Source organism: Pongo pygmaeus, chromosome 12, assembly GCF_028885625.2.
Source record: "Pongo pygmaeus isolate AG05252 chromosome 12, NHGRI_mPonPyg2-v2.0_pri, whole genome shotgun sequence".
NCBI lineage: Eukaryota > Metazoa > Chordata > Mammalia > Primates > Hominidae > Pongo > Pongo pygmaeus.
Window position 1 is genome coordinate 25,973,247 of NC_072385.2, and position 18,527 is coordinate 25,991,773.

General features: G+C 45.6%; 1 protein-coding gene across 4 annotated transcripts in view; it reads right to left on the minus strand.

Annotated features, from left to right (window-relative positions):
* Positions 1 to 16,205, minus strand: part of SNRNP200 (small nuclear ribonucleoprotein U5 subunit 200) — a 34,895-nt gene extending 18,690 nt beyond the window's left edge. For all 4 annotated transcript variants that reach the window (XR_010123215.1, XM_063649077.1, XM_063649076.1 and 1 more), the window contains exons 1-21: positions 15,644 to 16,205; positions 14,957 to 15,120; positions 13,412 to 13,583; positions 11,778 to 11,970; positions 11,252 to 11,307; positions 9,597 to 9,695; positions 9,085 to 9,237; positions 8,873 to 8,972; positions 8,552 to 8,688; positions 7,908 to 7,991; positions 7,634 to 7,807; positions 7,204 to 7,341; positions 6,807 to 6,962; positions 5,758 to 5,928; positions 3,586 to 3,779; positions 3,242 to 3,365; positions 2,018 to 2,167; positions 1,659 to 1,769; positions 937 to 1,068; positions 581 to 769; positions 52 to 249 (exon numbers count right to left, since the gene is read on the minus strand). Coding sequence is in view for 3 of the 4 variants with exons in the window: in XM_063649077.1 (XP_063505147.1) it covers positions 52 to 249; positions 581 to 769; positions 937 to 1,068; positions 1,659 to 1,769; positions 2,018 to 2,167; positions 3,242 to 3,365; positions 3,586 to 3,779; positions 5,758 to 5,928; positions 6,807 to 6,962; positions 7,204 to 7,341; positions 7,634 to 7,807; positions 7,908 to 7,991; positions 8,552 to 8,688; positions 8,873 to 8,972; positions 9,085 to 9,237; positions 9,597 to 9,695; positions 11,252 to 11,307; positions 11,778 to 11,970; positions 13,412 to 13,583; positions 14,957 to 15,120; positions 15,644 to 15,688 (2,940 nt within the window). In the remaining variant the exon portion in view is untranslated. The remainder of the gene's footprint in view (positions 1 to 51; positions 250 to 580; positions 770 to 936; positions 1,069 to 1,658; positions 1,770 to 2,017; positions 2,168 to 3,241; positions 3,366 to 3,585; positions 3,780 to 5,757; positions 5,929 to 6,806; positions 6,963 to 7,203; positions 7,342 to 7,633; positions 7,808 to 7,907; positions 7,992 to 8,551; positions 8,689 to 8,872; positions 8,973 to 9,084; positions 9,238 to 9,596; positions 9,696 to 11,251; positions 11,308 to 11,777; positions 11,971 to 13,411; positions 13,584 to 14,956; positions 15,121 to 15,643) is intronic.
* Positions 16,206 to 18,527: the final 2,322 nt, after the last annotated feature.

Genomic DNA, 18,527 nt, shown 5'->3' on the forward strand with positions numbered 1-18,527 from the left:
GGCCGACAACTTTTGCTGAGACCTTTGCCTCAAAACCGTCACCCCACGCACCTGGAAGTTGCCCGTCTTCTTGTCATACTTGACCAGATTGTTCTTGTCCAGCATCAGGGCAGCTGTGTGAACCAGATCTAGTCGGCGCTGGTCCAGCAGGGGATCTCCCTTGAGGTCATCATGAGAGATGCCATAGAGGGTTGGGGAGCGCAGCATTCGGATATACAGGTAGGCATAGCCCAGCCAGTTTACCGCATCCTACGAGACACAGCTCATGGTTGTTAGCATGGAGAAACTCTTGATGTCCAAATGAAAGGCTCTCATGAATTGCTTAGAAATTAATCCCCAACGACAAGGATGCATATTACATCATATTCTGAATGTTTTTAGCATTTCATTATTAAAAAGATCTAAGCGTCTTCTAAGATCTTGGTAACAAGGGGAACTATCTGCCAGACCCAAGATGTGGGTGCAGGGATGGAGGGCCTCAGACGCTGCTGGCCCGCAGCACAATAGGGACCGACCCACTCCTGGTGCCTTGGTGTCTGCAGAGAAAGCACGAAGCACAACAGGTAGAGTCCTCCCCTACCTTGGCATTCTGGACATTTCCTAGCACGATTTCTGCGTTGAGCATGTCAGGAAGCTTTGAAACCATCTGGCTTTCAATAGGAAGTTGTTGATTGAGGAGGGACAGGTAGTATTGTAGCTCCCCATGAGATGTGATGAGTATGCCTTCGCCCTTGGTGTCATACTGGGGTCTTCCGGCACGTCCCAGCATCTAGATCAGACACGGCGAACCAAGAATGCTATGGCAAGAGAATGTCTGATTTTGATGCAGGGATCTACATTACAGAACTAGGCCTCTGATCGGCTAGCTTTCCAGCATCCCTGCATTTCAGGCAAGGATACTGATCCCCACTGAGAATAAACTCAAAGGCTCTGTACCTGCAGAATGTCCAGTGCTCCCAGTTCTGTCCAACGCCCCTTCTCTGGACTGTACACCTGGGTGCCTTTGATGATGACTGTATGTGCAGGGAGATTCACACCCCAAGCTAGAGTTGCTGTGGAAACTAAAACCTACAGAGGCAAAACAAGGTAATGAGGAGAACAGATGCCACCACCAGGGGTTAATATCCCTGGCTTCTCTAGGCAGTTGGCCTCAGAGCTTCTATCAGGACTAGCCTGTAGGGCGCGTGGGGTCCCAGTACTTGTCAATGTGACACCAGAATAAAGAGGAAAGGTTTCCTTGGGTTCCTCATCTATTCAGGAATGAACATTTCAAGGTTCCAGAGGCACAAGTGCAGACTTGTATTAAACAACCTTAAAGTTACTAGAAAAGGTAAAACAGAGGCTATCTGGAAAGAGGGAACGACAAGGGCACGCATGCCCCCATGAGACACTCTTTGGAGCTATCTGAAGTCACCAAAGTGCTTACTTCACTATGCTTCTCAGACTGTCCTAAACTCACTCATCTTCCCTCACGCAAGGTGTGAAGAGTTGGGAGAGTAGCATAAGGTTCTATTTATTGTATCCACCACAACCCTCTGACCTGGGCTAGCTGGGCCAGAAGCAATAAAGTACCAGGAGCAAACATGGCACAACCTTGACATTGCCTGTCTTCTGAAGTATGTCCCACCTGCTCCTCCAAACGCTTTGCACCCCCTCACCTGAATATGTTTATCAGCAAAAAGATCCTCCACGAGTGTTCGGTCAACCCTGGTCATGCCTGCATGATGAATAGCAAAGCCATAAGGCAGAAGATCCTTCAGCTCTAGGTTCTGTGGAACAAAGAACCGGGGATGAGGTGAGCCTTCCTGTAGGACTCATCCAAGGACTAAGGAAATCTCTTCCCATGAGACCCTGCCCCTTAACTATTATGTGGAATAGTAATAATCACATCCAGACAATCAACCTTAACCCATGGGAAACAACAATATCACAGTACAGTCCTAGAGGAGCTGTCTGGGGCCTCAGATGGACACAGCTGCCAGGTAGGAATGAGAGAACCCAGCCGGCCCCTCCTCACCTTGCACTGCTCAGCTTCTGTTCGCAGGACTTCCGTGGAGGCTGAGCCCTCCCTCAGAAACAGACCCAGAGTATCCTTTTCTAGGCACATGTCCCGGATGGCCCTGGCTGTCTTTCCAGTCTCCTTCCGGGAGTGGACAAACACCAGCACCTAAGGAGAAGCCACAGTTTGCCAGAGTCACGAGATACTCACAGCCCCAGGGCACCTACAGCAGGAAGCAGAAGTTGCACCATCACCACCAGAAGCCAAGGTCCCAGAGAGGGGCAAGGGCAGGAATGTGTGCAGGCTCAGAGGAAGCCTAAACACGGCTGGAAAGACTTTAAGGGAATGCACCCACCAAGTTCACAGTCCTGGAGCTGAGAAATTAAACCAACTTCAACATCCTATCTTGAACAGCAACTTTAAATGGACTACGACTACAAATTCAGGCCTCTCAACTCAGAATTTATGTTCAAGCACCTAACAAGAGTCAAAGCTGCATGTAAATGTGTCTGCAAAATAACAGCTAAAACATTACACTACTTATAAAAGGATTTAGGAAATAAGTCTGAGACTAGTACAGTGTTGTAGGAAATGAAGTCTTCCTAGTATTTAGTGCCAAGAAAAGATCTGTCTCTTCATATAAATTCATATGCTTTTCATCAGACAAAAAGAAATACAAAACCAGTCACTTTTCCTTATTTTTTGTTAGTTAACATTGCTCAACTCAACTTTCAATTTAAAAATTCTATCACACTGTCTAGTAAAATGCCCTCTTCACTAGTTTTTCATTTTCCTCTTTTTATTGTCTCGCATTTTTAGTGTAAGCGACCCCAAATCTTTTATGGAGGGACCCTGGATAATGTGAATGCACAAAACGATTATCTGGGACTGGGGATTGCTTGCTGGGGGGGATTTTTGATTCTCCAAACTCTCTAATAGTTGTAGGGCTCTTCATGTTACCTATTTCATCTGGACTGAGTTTTGCTAGTTAATTGGTAGTTGTTGGAGAACTGGTCCATTTCTTCTGAATTTTTAAAGTTATGAGCATAAAATTACTCATAGTATTCCCTTATTATCCTTCCAGTGGCTATAGGTTCTGTAGTAATATCCCATTTCATAGCTGATATTGGTGATTTATGTTGTGTCTTCTCTCTTTTAATTTCTGTCAATCTTCCCCAATTATTGGTGAATCAAACATTCGAAAGAATGGGGTTCGAGAGTAACCATAAACCATGGGCAAACCTGATTTTTTCCAGCATGTTCCATGATTTTTTCATAGACGATTTCATTCATGATCTGGAAACGCTTGATAGCTTTTTTCTCTGTGATACCCACATATGTCTGTTCCAGAGGCACTGGACGGAAGCTAGAAGTTCAACAGTTAGACAAATGAGGCTTTGGCAGAAAATACTGTGGGAATAAACAGTCTTTTTCATTGCCCCAAGAGCAATATTCCTCCATTATGATTTACACCACATCAAAACCCAAAGGCCCTTCTAAAACCCAACCCAGTAGCACTCCTTGGAAAAGGGGAAGGACAGCAGGATGGTCACCTTGGCAGAACTTTGCCCAGTCTTTTCTGATACCTGTTGTCAAAGTAAAAAAGACCCTTGGCAGGGTCAACACGTAGAAAGGTGGCTACATCTTCATAGTTGGGTAGGGTGGCACTGAGACCAATGAGTCGGACATCCTCTTGGGTCATCTCAATGTTTCGGATGGCCCTGGCCACCAAAGCTTCTAAGACAGGACCTCTGTCATCGTGGAGAAGATGAATCTCATCCTACAGAATTGGAGGACAGCAATTACCTCTAGCACTAGAGATACGTAGTCCCTTTTCCTGGAATTGTCCCATATTGTAGGCATATAACCTAATATGCCTAAGAAAAAAGACAAGGGATCCCAAGCCAGAGATGCCCAAAGGATGGAGACAATATTTACCATGAAATACTCCAGAAAGTAACAGACTCTGACCATAAGTTGCTTTGGTACAGTTCAGTAACATACTTTGTATGAAGAAATTCTGAAACTCAGATAAATGAGTTTATAACTTTACTTAAAGGAAAACTTCTTTATGAAAAAGGATATAAATATGATCTGATCAGAAGCTTCACCTCTGGCAGTTAATAGTTCCCCAGAACAAAAGCTATCATGCATCAAATGATGAGTTTGAATAGTCTAAAGCAGTGCATCTCAAATTTTATTAAGTATCCCAAAGCCAGGGGATGTTGTTAAAATGCAGATTGTATTCAGCAGGTGTGGGGTAAGGCCACAAATCCTGCATTTCTAACAAGCTCCTATTCCATGCTGCTGCTGCTACGACCCCCACCATGGATCAGGCTTCAAGTAGCAAAGCTCTAAAGCAGGGGCCAGAAACGTTTTTTTTAAAAAGTCAGATGCTCCATCTCAAAAAAAAAAAAAAAAAAAGCCTGGTGCAGTGGCTCATGCCTGTAATCCCAGCACTTTGGGAGGCCGAGGTAGGTGGATCACCCAAGGCCAGGAGTTCGAGACCAGCCTGGCCATCAGATTGGCGAAACCCCGTCTCTACTAAAAATACAAAAAATTAGCTGGGCATGGTGGCGGGCAACTGTAATCCCAGCTAGTCGGGAGACTGAGGCAGGAGAACTGCTTGAACCCGGGAGGCGGAGGCTGTAGTTAGCTGAGATTGCACCATTGCACCCCAGCCTGGGCAACAAGAGCAAAACTCCATCTAAAAAAAAAAGGCCAGATAGTCAGTATTTCAGGCTTTGGGCCATGCAGCCCCTATTGCAAATACTCAGCTCTGCCATTGCAGCCAAAAGCAGCTGTAAACAATACATAAACAAATGGGTGTAACTATGTTCCAACAGAACAAAGCCTGTAGCCACAGACCGCCAACCCCTGCTCCAGAACACTGAAAACCAACACGTGAAGTCTCCTCTCTTGCTTTTCCCAGACTACTTAAACCATACTCAGACTTAGTCACTAATCTCTGGAAGTTTCTGTGTATATGGAATACAATATCCTGATTCCTCACTCATTCCCTCAGAGAATGGATTCTTTTACTTATAAAGCCCTTCATGATGTTGGATATGATGGTTTTTTGTCTATCTGTTTACATTTGTTTCAAAATATTTCAGACATCGCTTCTTGGCCTTTTGGCTAAGATCAAGTGTAGTAAAATATTTCAGACATAAAAAAATATATAAAGAATAACATGGCAGGCTGGGCGCAGTGGCTCACGCTTGTAATCCCAGAACTTTGGGAGGCTGACGTGAGCAGGTCACGAGGTCAGGAGTTCGAGACCAGCCTGGCCAACACAGTGAAACCCAGTCACTACTAAAAATATAAAAATTAGCTGGGCATGGTGGCAGGCGCCTGTAATCCCAGCTACTGGGGAGGCTGAGGCAGGAGAATCGCTTGAACTCGGGAGGCAGAGGCTGCAGTGAGCCGAGATCGTGCCACTGTACTCAGCCTGGGCGACAGAGCTAGACTCCGTATCAAACAAACAAACAAATAAATAAATAAATAAATAACATGGCAAACACAAGCTGACAATAGCTGTCATTATAATGTTTTGGATGGCCCTGGCCACCAAAGCTTCTAAGACAGGACCTCTGTCATCGTGGAGAAGATGGATCTCATCCTACGGAATTGGAGGACTAGTCATTACAAAGGCTAGTGCCTACAGAAAAGGCAGCAAAGAAACATTTCGCATGAAAACCCAGCAAACCCGCCCTGACACAACTAGCCTCTATATTCTACGAGTGCTCCCAACTCACCAGAATGATGAGCCGCACCAGCTGGGTGTAGGTGCGCTCGCCACCCTTGCGGGTGATGATGTCCCACTTCTCGGGGGTGCAGACGATGATCTGAGTGGCACTGATCTCTTCTTTGCACAGCTGGTGGTCCCCAGTCAGTTCAGCAACAGTGATGCCATAAGTGGCCAGGCGCTGTGGGAGGAAAACTACATTAGGCAGGAATGCTTGAAGAAGCCTGGACACCATGATTTCTGTTTGGGCAATTGGAGTGTAGGGCATTGGGAGCAGGCATCAACCCATCAGCTGAATACAAGGCGAATCAGATCTTATGAACATATCTTCCTCAAACAAATCCAAATTTAACTCAGGCAAATAAAGCAGACAAAAGATCTCTGGGGGCCAGGCACGGTGGCTCATGCCTGTAATCCTAGCACTTTCAGAGGCCAACGCAGGCAGAATGCTTGAGTCCAGGAGTTCTAGACCATGGTGAAACCCTCTCTCTACAAAAAATATAAAAATTAGCTAACGTAGTAGTACATGTCTATAATCACAGCTACCAGGGAGGCTGACGTGGGAGGATCACTTGAGCCTGGGAAGTTAAGGCTGCAGTGAGCCATGATTGTGCCATTGCACTCCAGCTTGGGCGACAGCGAGACCCTGTCTCAAAAAAAAAAGATCTCTGGGAACTGTGTACACAAGAGGAAGAAATGGCAACTTGTAGATAACAAGACCCACAATAACACCACTAGGTGTATTATCATCCACATCCATTTGATGTTTCATAATACTTCAATAACACAAATGATACCAACTGCAGAAAATTGCCATGGAGAGGATGAAAGAAAGATGCTAACCCTTGTAAAAGATGGCTCAGGACATTCTTACTTCAGAAACTCTGTACCTGAGTTAAGTTCCATCTTGGAAATGGGGAGAGAAAAATAAAAAATAAAAACAATCCCAGGAGGCACTCCAGAGATGCCCTAATACAAGAAGCGGTGAGGTCCAAGCCTGTCCACAACACTTTGATAGCTGCACCCAGTATCCTCTGGAGGAAAGTTCTACTCCCTCACCTTTCCAAAGCTGCCCACCATCTCCTGCACCAAGGAGCGCATGGGGGCAATGTAGATTATCTTGAAGTCATCCACATTGATGGTGCCATCCATGTTTATGTGTTTCCCGATCTCTCGGAGCATGCACATCAGGGCCACGTTGGTCTTCCCGGCACCCTACGGGAGAGGTCAGGGATGAGAACGCCTATTCACCTGGTTATTCTCACTGCCCTAACTTCCATGGGCTTATTTCCCAAATAGAGAATAGAGCTTGTCCTGGGCACTTTATCCTACTATTTAACCTCTCTTCCATCAAAGGGCAAAGAATTAGGGGGTAGGGGTGGAGATAAAAAACAGTCTTGCAACGGAAACTCCACACCATATTCTACAAGAAAAAAGCAGGCAGGGTGGCACTTACAGTAGGAGCACACAGCAGCAGATTCTCATCCGTCTCAAGGGCAGCACGGTAGAGCTTACTCTGGATCCGATTCAGTGTTTTGAAGCCCTCAAACCCAGCCTGGGCATACTTTGGCAGCTTTTCCACTGGAAGCAGTTGCTAGAAGAAAAGAAGTGCTATCAATATCATGTTGGCAGCATCCTTGAGCAGACTGTTATTGTGGGATTGCCAGGATTTTGTTCTCTGGCAATCTCTTTGCATAACTCTCCATTAAAGGTCAGTCCAGAGATCAATATTGTCCCCTGGGCTCAAAATCAGAATGGGAAAATTCTGTTGCAGCTTTCAGCCCTGAAATAAACCATATATGAAACAAGGCTACATTCTGGTCAATGGTTGAAATCCAAACCAGGAGGTGAACTGAGCAGAGAACTGAGGAAAGCAATTCACTTACCTCTTCTGAGCCAAAGGGCTTGGGCTTCAGAGCAGGCACATGCACCTCTTCATAGCCCTTACGCTGGCGACGGAAGGATCCATCAGGAAGCTGACAGCGTTTATTGGCCATAAAGTGGCTCCCTTGGGTAAAAACCAGGTCCTCCAAGTCCAGAACCTGCCGTGGAGCCAGTGCCTGGGAATGTGAAAGACAAAAACGCAAAGGAAGTAAGCAAGCCGAGCAAGTGAGTTTTCCGTCCATCAAGGCCTGGAAAATAAATCACCCTGGATCCTACCTCTCCACCCTGGTCAAGATCCATGGTTTCCAGATCTGTGTCCATTCGAGACTGACGCACTCGCTCTCTCCGGGACCTTTCCTCCTATAGTGGGCAAAGATAAAAATCACAGAAACAATTCATCAGTATCATAGGTTCTTGTCCTTTTCTGTCCCTGCTTAGCTAATACTTGAGTCACAGGTGCTGACCAGTAAGTCGTCAAACAGAAAGACAATGCTTTACATGGGGACCACCAGAATGATCAAAGAAAACAAACACTTTTAAAGGGGCAATGCGCAGTACAGGGATGCCACAAATAGACGTTCTATAATTAAGTACCAAGGGCTACCCCTGAGGGGTAGAAGTTTGGGTTCCATTAAGCAAGTACATGTGTTCTGTTACTCTATTTTAGTAAACGCCATGTATTTACTGTGTAAATAAACAATAAAGGTCCCCACAGTGCTGGTGAAAGACAGCAGCAGGTCACTGGTCTCATGACCAAACCAATGTGGATGTGTTGATTCTAACCTGTATGCACTGATAAACCCCAAAGAATTTAGAGAAATTACTTTTTCAACTTCCACTTTTAACATGAATTTAGCTGCATGCTGCAATCTTCTAGCCACCATTAGCTCAGAAGACAGATAAACCAACCCAGTCCTTACTCGGATCAGATCCTCCTTCTCGGTTTCATGAAGCTGGTAGAGGAACTTGGATAGCTCTGGGTCAGCTTCCATCTTTCCCATAATCCTTTCCTTTTCAGCTTCACTTTGTGCACTGGCCAGCAAGGTACAGTATAAAACTACCCACAACAAAAGGAACAAAGGAAAAGTGAGGAGGAGGAAATAAGGCAAAAAACCATCCTCAGGGTAGAAAGAAGACAAATAAAAGAAACAAGCACTTAGGCTGTGAAAACAACAGAATCTCTGTGTCACACATGCACACATGTGTACTCACTCTGCAGGAAGACCCCACCATATACTCACTCATCATCCTGTGCTGCCGCAGCACTTTAATGAAATCAAAGGTGTTGAAACCAAGCAGCAGAACCAGCTGATTCTCACATTCCCGATCGTCACTGGCCGTCTGCAGAGAGAAGGTAACACCACCATTAAGGACAAAGCCATCTGCCACTTCATATGCTGTCCCCATGTGCTAAGATACACTAAATACACAACTATTGTCATCTTGGCCATACCTTCAAAATCTCCAATACTTCATCTGCCTTCTTCTGCGACACAATGGCATCATCATAGAAACGACTGAGCTGCCGCTGTAGCCAAAATGCATCAATATCCCGAGGGTGCAAATCCTTCTTCTTGGAACTCATCAGTTCACCTGAGGCTACGAGCTATAAAAGTAACCAGGCATTTAGCTCACCAGGTCTCTGCCAGCCTCGATCACTTTGCCACCACTCTGCAACCAAGTTCTACTTCACGCCACAGCCCACCTTCTTGTGAGGACTTTCCAGAGGGAAAAACTCTGGAATATTGAGTTCAGAAGCACACCAGACTAAGATTTCATCAACATACATCTTTGGGAAGGAAGAAAACCAACCGAAATCTTAAGGAACTCTAGACACTAAGTGTTTATTATAGTTCACTCCAGCAAAAGGTGGCTCAATAAATGTAACAGGACCTAGGCATGGGGAAGAAGCACTAACACCCAAAAGTAACCTTGTAGCAATGAGAAAGAGCAAACTGAACTTACATTAGCCGAGAGGGTGCAGCGCACAACAGCCTCGTCCCCTTCCATGTCATCATCAGATGCCTCTTCTCGAACCTCCCCGTACACATCTTCATCACCTTCCTGTGGAAATGGCCCCAACTCAACCATGATCTGGAGCTGATCCTACATCAGCACAGAACCTCTCCCTCAAGTCACCCTAAATTAGCTCAATGGGTAGAGAAATGGCTTTGGGGTGAAACCGAGAGCCTACTGGAAGCCTTATTCCAGTGGACATAGAATGACTGCTTAGCATGACTTATTAGATGCATCTACTTTCTATTTCTCACCTTAGGCTGCTACAATGGCAATCAACTGGATCATAGCCTCTCTCTAATACACACACAATCAACACTCAAAAACAGTGATCAGCTAAGGAGAGAAGAGCTATACAGAGGCATGCCTGGGAAAGCAGGTGGCGACTCAGGAATGAAGAGACCACACTTAGCCTGCTCACCACTCTATTTACTCATATACTGCACATTAGGCGTACTTGGCATAGTGTCAGTCAAAGCAGGTACTTCAATAATGAGCACTGTTAAATGAATGAACTGCTAAAAGCAAAGCAGTTTGTGGCTACTTAAAATCATCAAATCCTATTAACTATAGGAAGAGGCTTAGCAATCACCTATTGAAATGGCCTCATTTTATAGAAGAAGAAACTGAGGCAAGATGACCTGCCAAGATACAGGACTCAAATTCAGAAGTCTTGGCTCCTAGTCCTCTGACTCTCCCCGTGCGGCCCCTTCTTCCAGCCTTGGTATATATATACCGGGGCTCCATTTTTGCTTTCAGGAGCCACATCTACTCACTGAGAAGTCTAAGACACTCTGTAATTTTTTCAAAGTACCCCACTTATTCCTATTTAGTTATATTCAAGGAATTCTATTAGACAGTTAACATTAACCCCAGTGACTTAACCATGTACGAACTATGTCTGTGCTCTAGGGCAAATGTGCAATCTTTTGGTCGGACACAGTAATGAAAAATGGGAAAATATTGTAATAAGGTTAAAATGCAGTAAAACATAGCAGATACATTCTCAATGAAAGTATTCACTGTACTTTATCTTTTTTCTTTCTTTTTGCTGATCCACTTGGTATATTTTAAATAATTATATTGCGGCCGGGCACGGTGGCTCACTCCTGTAATCCCAGCACTTTGGGACGCCGAGGGGGGGCGGATCACCTGAGGTCAGGAGATCAAGACCATCCTGGCTAACACGGTGAAACCCCGTCTCTACTAAAAATATAAAAAATTAGCTGGGCATGGTGGCGGGCGCCTGTAGTCCCAGCTGCTTGGGAGGCTGAGGCAGGAGAATGGCGTGAACCTGGGAGGCAGAGCTTGCAGTGAGCCGAGATCACACCACTGTGCTCCAGCGTGGGTGACAGAGAAGACTCCGTCTCAAAAAAAAAAATTATATTGCTTTATATTTGTTAAATTTGCGATAGCAAAGTTAAGAGATAACTGCATTTTTTTTTTAAGCAAAAGAACATATAATGCCCAAGTCTGAAACCCACACAACACCATAAAATTTATCTGGTTTAAACTAGGGAGCTTCTTTACACTAGAAGGGGTCCCTTTACCTTAATCAACTTCAAAAACAAGAACGGACTGGGTCTGTTTGCTTTATCACTCACCTCCTCATCAGACTCAAACTGCACATTCACACCATATGTCTCATCAATGTTGTCATCTGAAACAATGAAGGATTAGAAAAAGAGGGCAGTGAATGGCTAGTAAAACAACGCACTCTGGAGCCGATGTCCTCCCCAACTACCTCTCCTCAGGAAAGATCTAAGTGCTAAGGACACATACGGACACTTAGATGATCAACATGAGAGAGCCACCTATGCAGCCACTGCCAAGACCTTCTCCACCTGCCAGGCTTGGAGTCAGCCCAGCTCTGCTTGCTCAACCACTTGAGTCCCCAAGGCTCTGCCCACATTTTCTCATATTCCACACAATAAAAGGGTCTCAGAGTAAGGAACAGCTGCTGGAATCTAGGGATTCTGGTGTCCATCAATTGTAACTCTTCAAAAAACACAGAACAGATTATGGGAACTCACTGACATTAAGGTTTTTAAATGAATGATGCTAAAAGATGCATGTTTAGGGGTCAACAACAACCAGTGAACATGATCAGGGCATAAAGAGCTCACTTACCCATATTTTGGATTTCCTTATCTCCACCATAGTCTGTGATCTTTTTGCCCAGGTTCACTAGCACATGGTATCTGGTATCATCTGTTTGACCCAGCAGCAGGTCAATCTCCTTTCGCCTTTCCTTGTCCCGCAGCTTTTCATTCTTTAGAACAGCTAGAACTTCATCAGCTGCCCCACAAAGGATATCACGTGGCTGGTGGCAAGAAACAACCAACCAATATTGAGAACGATGACAGGCAAAACATCACCAACCAGGTGTATGTGGTGGCAGGATGTGAAGAGCCACGCCTCTTCAAAACCTGCCGCATACTAGGCTCTGACCTTTCTCATTAATGCTGATTTAAAATGCCACAACTAAAGGAAGACTTGTCTGTTTTTAAAAAGATTAGCTAGGTGGCCTCAAGCAGCAGGACACAGCTTCCGCTTCCACAACAGCTTGCCACGTCTCCAGGTGGTAGTCACTTGGCAGACCTCCTCTAGCTTGCCACACTTTTGTAATTCTTTGTCCTCACTTCCTCTAGCACCCACCTCAACAGAGCTCCTCAGACTCATAATGGTCCCCAATCTAATAACATATGTGTAATGGTTAGGAACATAGATTCCAGAGATAAACTATCTGGATCATATCTTGGCTCTGCCAAATACTACTTCTGTGATTTGGGAAAATTACTTAACTATTCTTGCCTCACATCTCTCTTCTATAAAATGGAAAATGAATATTAACAGCACCTATTCATGGAGTTATGTGGGGTGGGGGGAAGACACATGCTGTTCACACAAATCAAGTGTTCAGTAAATATAAGCCACTTCTGCCAACCAGTACAGCCCACAAGAGGATCCAGAGAAAAGGTTCAGTCTCCCAGCTGTGACCCTCTCCCTTTCTGACACATGGTCTCATCCTCTGGCCACCTCACTCTGAGGTATAGAAATAAAGCAAACTCGTTTTTTTCTATACTCTCACAACAATTAACACAGAAGGCTTCTGTGACAATTCCTCCCCACCAGCAACCAATCCAAAAATTGTGCAGTGGACACAAGCTGGGGGTCCTCAAATTCAATTCCGTTCCAACACTAACTACATGGAGATAGTGTCAGATCCCACAGGCTGAGACTCAGCCCCACAAGCCTGCCTCTCACTTCATGATGCCAGTCACAAGCACAGGTTGTTTGACCTGTGCTTCTCACTATACAGCTATAAATCCAGGTTTCCACAATCCCCTTTTGGGGTTCAACTAATTTGCTAGAGCAAATCAGGGAAACACTTATTTTTACTATAAGGCATATTACAAAAGATGCAACAGATGGAAGAGGTACACAGGGCAGGCATGTGGGAAGGGGTGTGGCGCTACCAGGCCCTCTCAGGCGCACCACCCTCCAGAAACCTCCATGTGTGCAGCTATCCGCAAACTCTCTAAACCTAGTCCTTTTGGGGTTCTTATGGAGGCTTCATTATGTAGGCATGATTGATTAAATGACCAGCCTCCATTCTGAACTACCTAGGTGCTGCCAGCCATCAGTCAACTCATCAGCATACAAAAAGATACTTATCACTTCGAAGATTCCCAGGATCTTAGAAGCTGTATGCCAGAAAATGAAATAAAGACCTAATATATATTTCACAATATCACACTCACCTGGTCCCCAAGAGCAGCCTGGATGAAGCTGAGTAGCACCTCATAGGTCTCCCGGGTCTCTTTAGTTTTGGGCTTGTAGATGATGCCCACCATCTCATCAATGCCCTCCGACAGCAGAGTGTAACCCTTCATCTTGTTGATGTCATGCCGGTCCTCATCACGCTTTCTTCGCCTAATGGACATGCAATGTGATACTGAATGGCAGAACCTTTCGTCCCTGAGGGAAGACTGGATCAAGCCCACCCTCCTCTCCTCAGCTTCATGGCAAGAAGTTAATATCTGAAAACAGGTACCTGAGCCTCAGCAAATGATTCCATTTGGTCTTAATCACATGTAGGAGTATTTCTTCATGGGACACAGTGACAGAAAGAAAAATTCCCTATCATCTTCTCACTAGATGCACTAAACGTTACAATGAAATATGTTTCTCATTTAAAAAGTACAACCCTTCGGCCAGGTGCAGTGGTTCACGCCTGTAATCCCAACATTTTGGGAGGCCAAGGCAGGCAGATCACCTGAAGCCAGGAGTTCAAGACCAACCTGGCCAACATGGAGAAACCCTGTATCTACTAAAAACACAAAAATTAGCCGGGCACAGTGGCGAGTGCCTGTAATCCCAGCTACTCAGGAGGCTGAGGCAGGAGAATTGCTTGAACCCGGGAGGTGGAGGTTGCCGTGAGCAGAGATCACGCCACTGCACTCCAGCCTGGGTGACAGAGTGAGATTCCGTCTCAAAAAAAAAAAAAAAAATACAACCCTTATACGTTGTATGAGACTATTATATAATAGGATTTTGACTAGTTTTTCACCTCTCAAATGCATTTTCCTTTTCTAGCTAGAGAAACAAGCTCCAACAGAATCTACTGCCGTTGACTATCAACAAACTATAACAAAACTGGAAAAGAAGATATAGCACAAAGTGGAGATAATGTATTAACTCATTTCAAACATAACTACTTTAATCAAACTAAGCCTAGGAATTTTGGAAACTTCATCATAGGAAAGGGAGCAAGACACCAAGATATTCAAGATCAAAAGATAATGGTGAGGTAAATTTAAGTTTTGAAATATATCCCCAAGAAATCTTAAAAAAAAAAAAAGAAAGAAAAAAATGCAAACTAAGAAAGAAACCTGTCTTTCATACTACGGATGCTTAAATTAGGTTGTAACAACAAAATAGGTAGGAAGTGGACAAGAGTAAAGGGAAAAAGTAGGGGTAGGAAGTTAGTAATGGAAAAAAAAGGAAAAAGAATTACTAGGACATAGGAATAGCAAGGGTCTTGAAAATACCCTGAAGAAAATTAAGATCTGTCTATGGACCAGAAACACACATGTAAGAAAAAGGTACCAACAAGTTATTTTCCACTTGAGATGCACTTGTTAAGGCCAAAAAATCTTTAAACTCTCCTGGTCTGTTTTTACCTTCACTAAATTGTTTTAATGCCACTGATCTTACACCAAGCATTCCAGCAAAAATGCTGCTTGAATGTTAAAGGGAAGAGACTTTGGATCTGAAGGAAAAAATAGTATCCCCTTGGCACTCACTTGGCTCTTCTTTCCTCCTGCATCTGCGGTTTGGTCCGTTGAGCCTTGTCTCCCATACGGGTGCCCTCCAGCTTCCCAACAAGGGACAGCACCTCTCCTGTGGGTTCATCCCGGCGGGTCCGGTCAATGAGAGAACGGTCAGCTTGGAGCACAAGATTCGAGTTCTGGAAAGATCAAAACATTATTGAAGCTCTGACATGAGCAGGGCCAATTCCTACTATCATAGTTACCCCAGCTGATGGAAAAATCGTAGTAACTAGTTGCTTATAATCACTAATCGTAATAAAAATATATTTTCCTTAAGAATTGCGTAGTATAACGCTGTGCAGAAGCATACAGCTGAATAAGTCTTATGGGCTGTCGAATCAGCTAAACAATTCTTGTTCCTAACAGTGCCCATCATAACCCACACCTGCGAAAAGTGGTGAGTCGGTTGGGAGTGACGTGTGGAAGGGGGCGGGCTTAGCGTTGAAGGGACTCGAGAAACTCTTCCTAGAGAGATCTTAGCACTCCCCAGACCCCAGTAGGTTATTCACGTCATCGTATAACCCCCACCTTCACCCCGATTCCATCTCCCCTCCATTTTCGTGGCTCTCCTGTAGGCCTTCAGACTGAAACTCCCTTTTTCAGCCTCCCCCTCCCCATTGGACTCCTGAGCCTAGAATCCTCCCCCGAGCCCAAACGCACCGCCTTGTACTCGTATTGCAGACTACGCGCGGTTACATCCGCCATGGCCGCGGCTGCTCGGAGGCTTCAGACCTCCACGCCTCCCTACCGCAAGCTGCAAACGGTCGCAGATCTCCGCTCCCGCCGCGCCGGAACGACGCAGGAAAGACGCACTGGGGAAGGAAAAGAAACGGGTTCCCTTCCGCTTCCGGGTCGCGCCCCAGAAGTGCGGGGCAGGGCGTGTCCGGGGCGTGTCCCTGTCCTGTGCGGGCGACTTTCCGCAGTCTTCTGAGCGGGATGTGTGGGCCTGGTGCGTCTGCGTCCCCGAATCCCTAGACCCCCGCACTCTGGTTCCGGCCGCCCGCTGGCACTAAGGACCCAGGGCCCGTGCTCTCCCCGACCTCAGTCTCCAGCCCCCGGCACCCCTCACATCATAACGAATGCACGGCTGCTTCGCCCCTGTCCTGTCCCAAGACCTTTCCTTCCGGTTCCTTCCTCTTTGGCAACAGTCCCATGAGGTAGGCAGGAAAAGAGGGGCTGAAAACCCCATTTCCGTTTGAGGTAACTAAAGTACCCAGCGAGCAAGGTGACTTGCGCGTGTGTGTCTGTGTTTGTGTGTTTTAATGATTGGCGCCTTGCTTTGGGTTTCTCTTCTGTGTTCAACAATTGAAAAAGAAAGCTACTATCCCCCACCCATCCCACCTAAACCTGTGCCCCCAAGACCCTCGTTTTCACCCAGCTGAACGAACAGGGCCGGGGCACCCATTTGCTCCCAGTTGTCGGTAACATTCTATGGTAGGGCCCTCTCTGCCGTCCAGGGAAACCGGTGAAGGCAGGGCCAAATCCTTGGTGACAATGACTTAATTTCTTCCCCAGCTACAAAGTCTTCCCTGTCCCACATTCCCCACCACTTCTCGCCGGTAGAATGGCGCCGTATGGCTGAAGGTGACCTCCCTCCTCACTTACAGCATGTTTGCTTTTGAGAAGATGAATGAACAGGAGGATGGGTGTTAAGCCAAAGGAATTCATCCTCAATAGTAGTCCCATAGACCAGATTTGTTCTGTGGTGGTATCGTGTTTGGCTCACTGTTGGCTCCTTCTTTAAAAATTGGGATAATTCATGCAAACTCTGGCTCTCCCCCATCAGTTGAGACACTAGGAAATCAGCCACGTTAACACCCACACTGCTGCATGGCATTACCTGCTGCTGGTCAGCAGCTGCCAAGGTCAGAGAATAGACAAGTCCTTCCCACTGCTCCTGTTTTCTCATGCCTACCCGTCTCCTTATTTTTACTTGCCCAGCTCCTGTAGGCATGGAGTTTGTTGCTTTAGTGGGTGTTTTTTTTTTTTTTCTTCTTTTTTAGTATCTTAACTCATCTTCCCAAGGGACAGTCGAGGCCTCGTAGCTCTGCTCCTCAGTGGCTGTGTGACTTTGAAGTAGCTAGCTACCTGGCCTCTCGGTGAGCACCATTTTCCTCATCCTTAAAATTGAGGCAATTGGCTGGACACAGTGGCTCACGCCTGTAATCCCAGCACTCTGGGAGGCCAAGGCAGGCGGATCACTTGAGGTCAGGAGTTTGAGACCAGCCTGGCCCACATGGTGAAACCCTGTCACTACTAAAAATACAAAAATTAGCCAGGCGTGGTAGTGGTGCCTGTAATCCCAGCCACTCAGGAGGCTGAGATTCAAGGAGAATCACTTGAACCTGGGAGGTGGAGGTTGCAGTGACCCGAGATCAAACACTGCACTCCAGCCTGGACGACAGAGTGAGACTCTGTCTCAAAAAAAAAAAAAAATCGAGGCAATAAAACCTTCCTCCCATTGTGATTAAATGGGATAGTGTGTTTAAAAGCACCTAGCAAAGTGCCTGACTCAAGGTGGGGTTCACTGAAAGTTATTGAAATCTAAATCCTTAAGGCTGACTTTTATTCCATGATGGGGCTGTGGCCCACCCACCTGACATGAAAGGGTCTCAAAGGTATTTCGGGGATTCCACTCTGTTTCTGTAGAAGGAGCATTCATGTTCACAGATGCAGCTGGGCTGTGGGCAAACCTGTGAAGCAAGAAAAAAGGAAACTTTCCCCATCTTTTCTTTTCCTCTCTAATCAGGCTCTACCAAATGTAAATCCTGCATTTAGTCATTCAGATGGACTTGTAAGTTTCCATAGTATGTTAGAACTGGAAGGAGCCTTAGAGATGGAGTAGTCTGGTTCCCTTATTTTCCACATGAGGAGACTGCAGCCCTGGAACAATCATCACACTAAAATATAAATAAGGAAGAAAATAATTATGATTTTGAAAAGAAAACAACAGGCTGGGTGTGGTGGCTCATGCCTATAATCCCAGCACTTTAGGAGGCTGAGGAAAGAAGATTGCTTGAGGCCAGGAGTTTGAGACCAGCTTGGGTAACATAGTGAGGCCTTGTTTCTACAAAAAATTAAAAAGTAGCCAGGCCTGGTAGTGTGTGCCTGTAGTCCCAACAACTTGAAAGGCCGAGGCAGGAGGATTGCTTGAGCCCAGGACTTCAAGGCTGCAGTGAGCTAGGATTGTGCCACTGCACTCCAGCCTGACCCACATAGCAAGACTCTTCCCTCAAAAAATAAAAACAATTTTTAAATTAAAAAGATAGAAAAGAAAAATGACAGCCGTGCTTCCTCACTCTGGGGAAGGGGCTCAGGGAAACTTCCTGGGCCAACTTGTTGAAAATGGAGGAAGGGGTCTAGTGAAGACAAGTCAAAGGAGTCACTGCCCCACATGAGAAAGGAAAGAGGAGCTGGGGTTAGACTGGGATGTAGAAAAGGGAAGAGAAAAGTTTTCAGGAAGCAAGAGAGGCCCAGGAAAATGACAGCCAGGACCTAAAGGAGCCAGAAGCAAAGAGAAATTTATTTTACTTTTTTTTTTTTT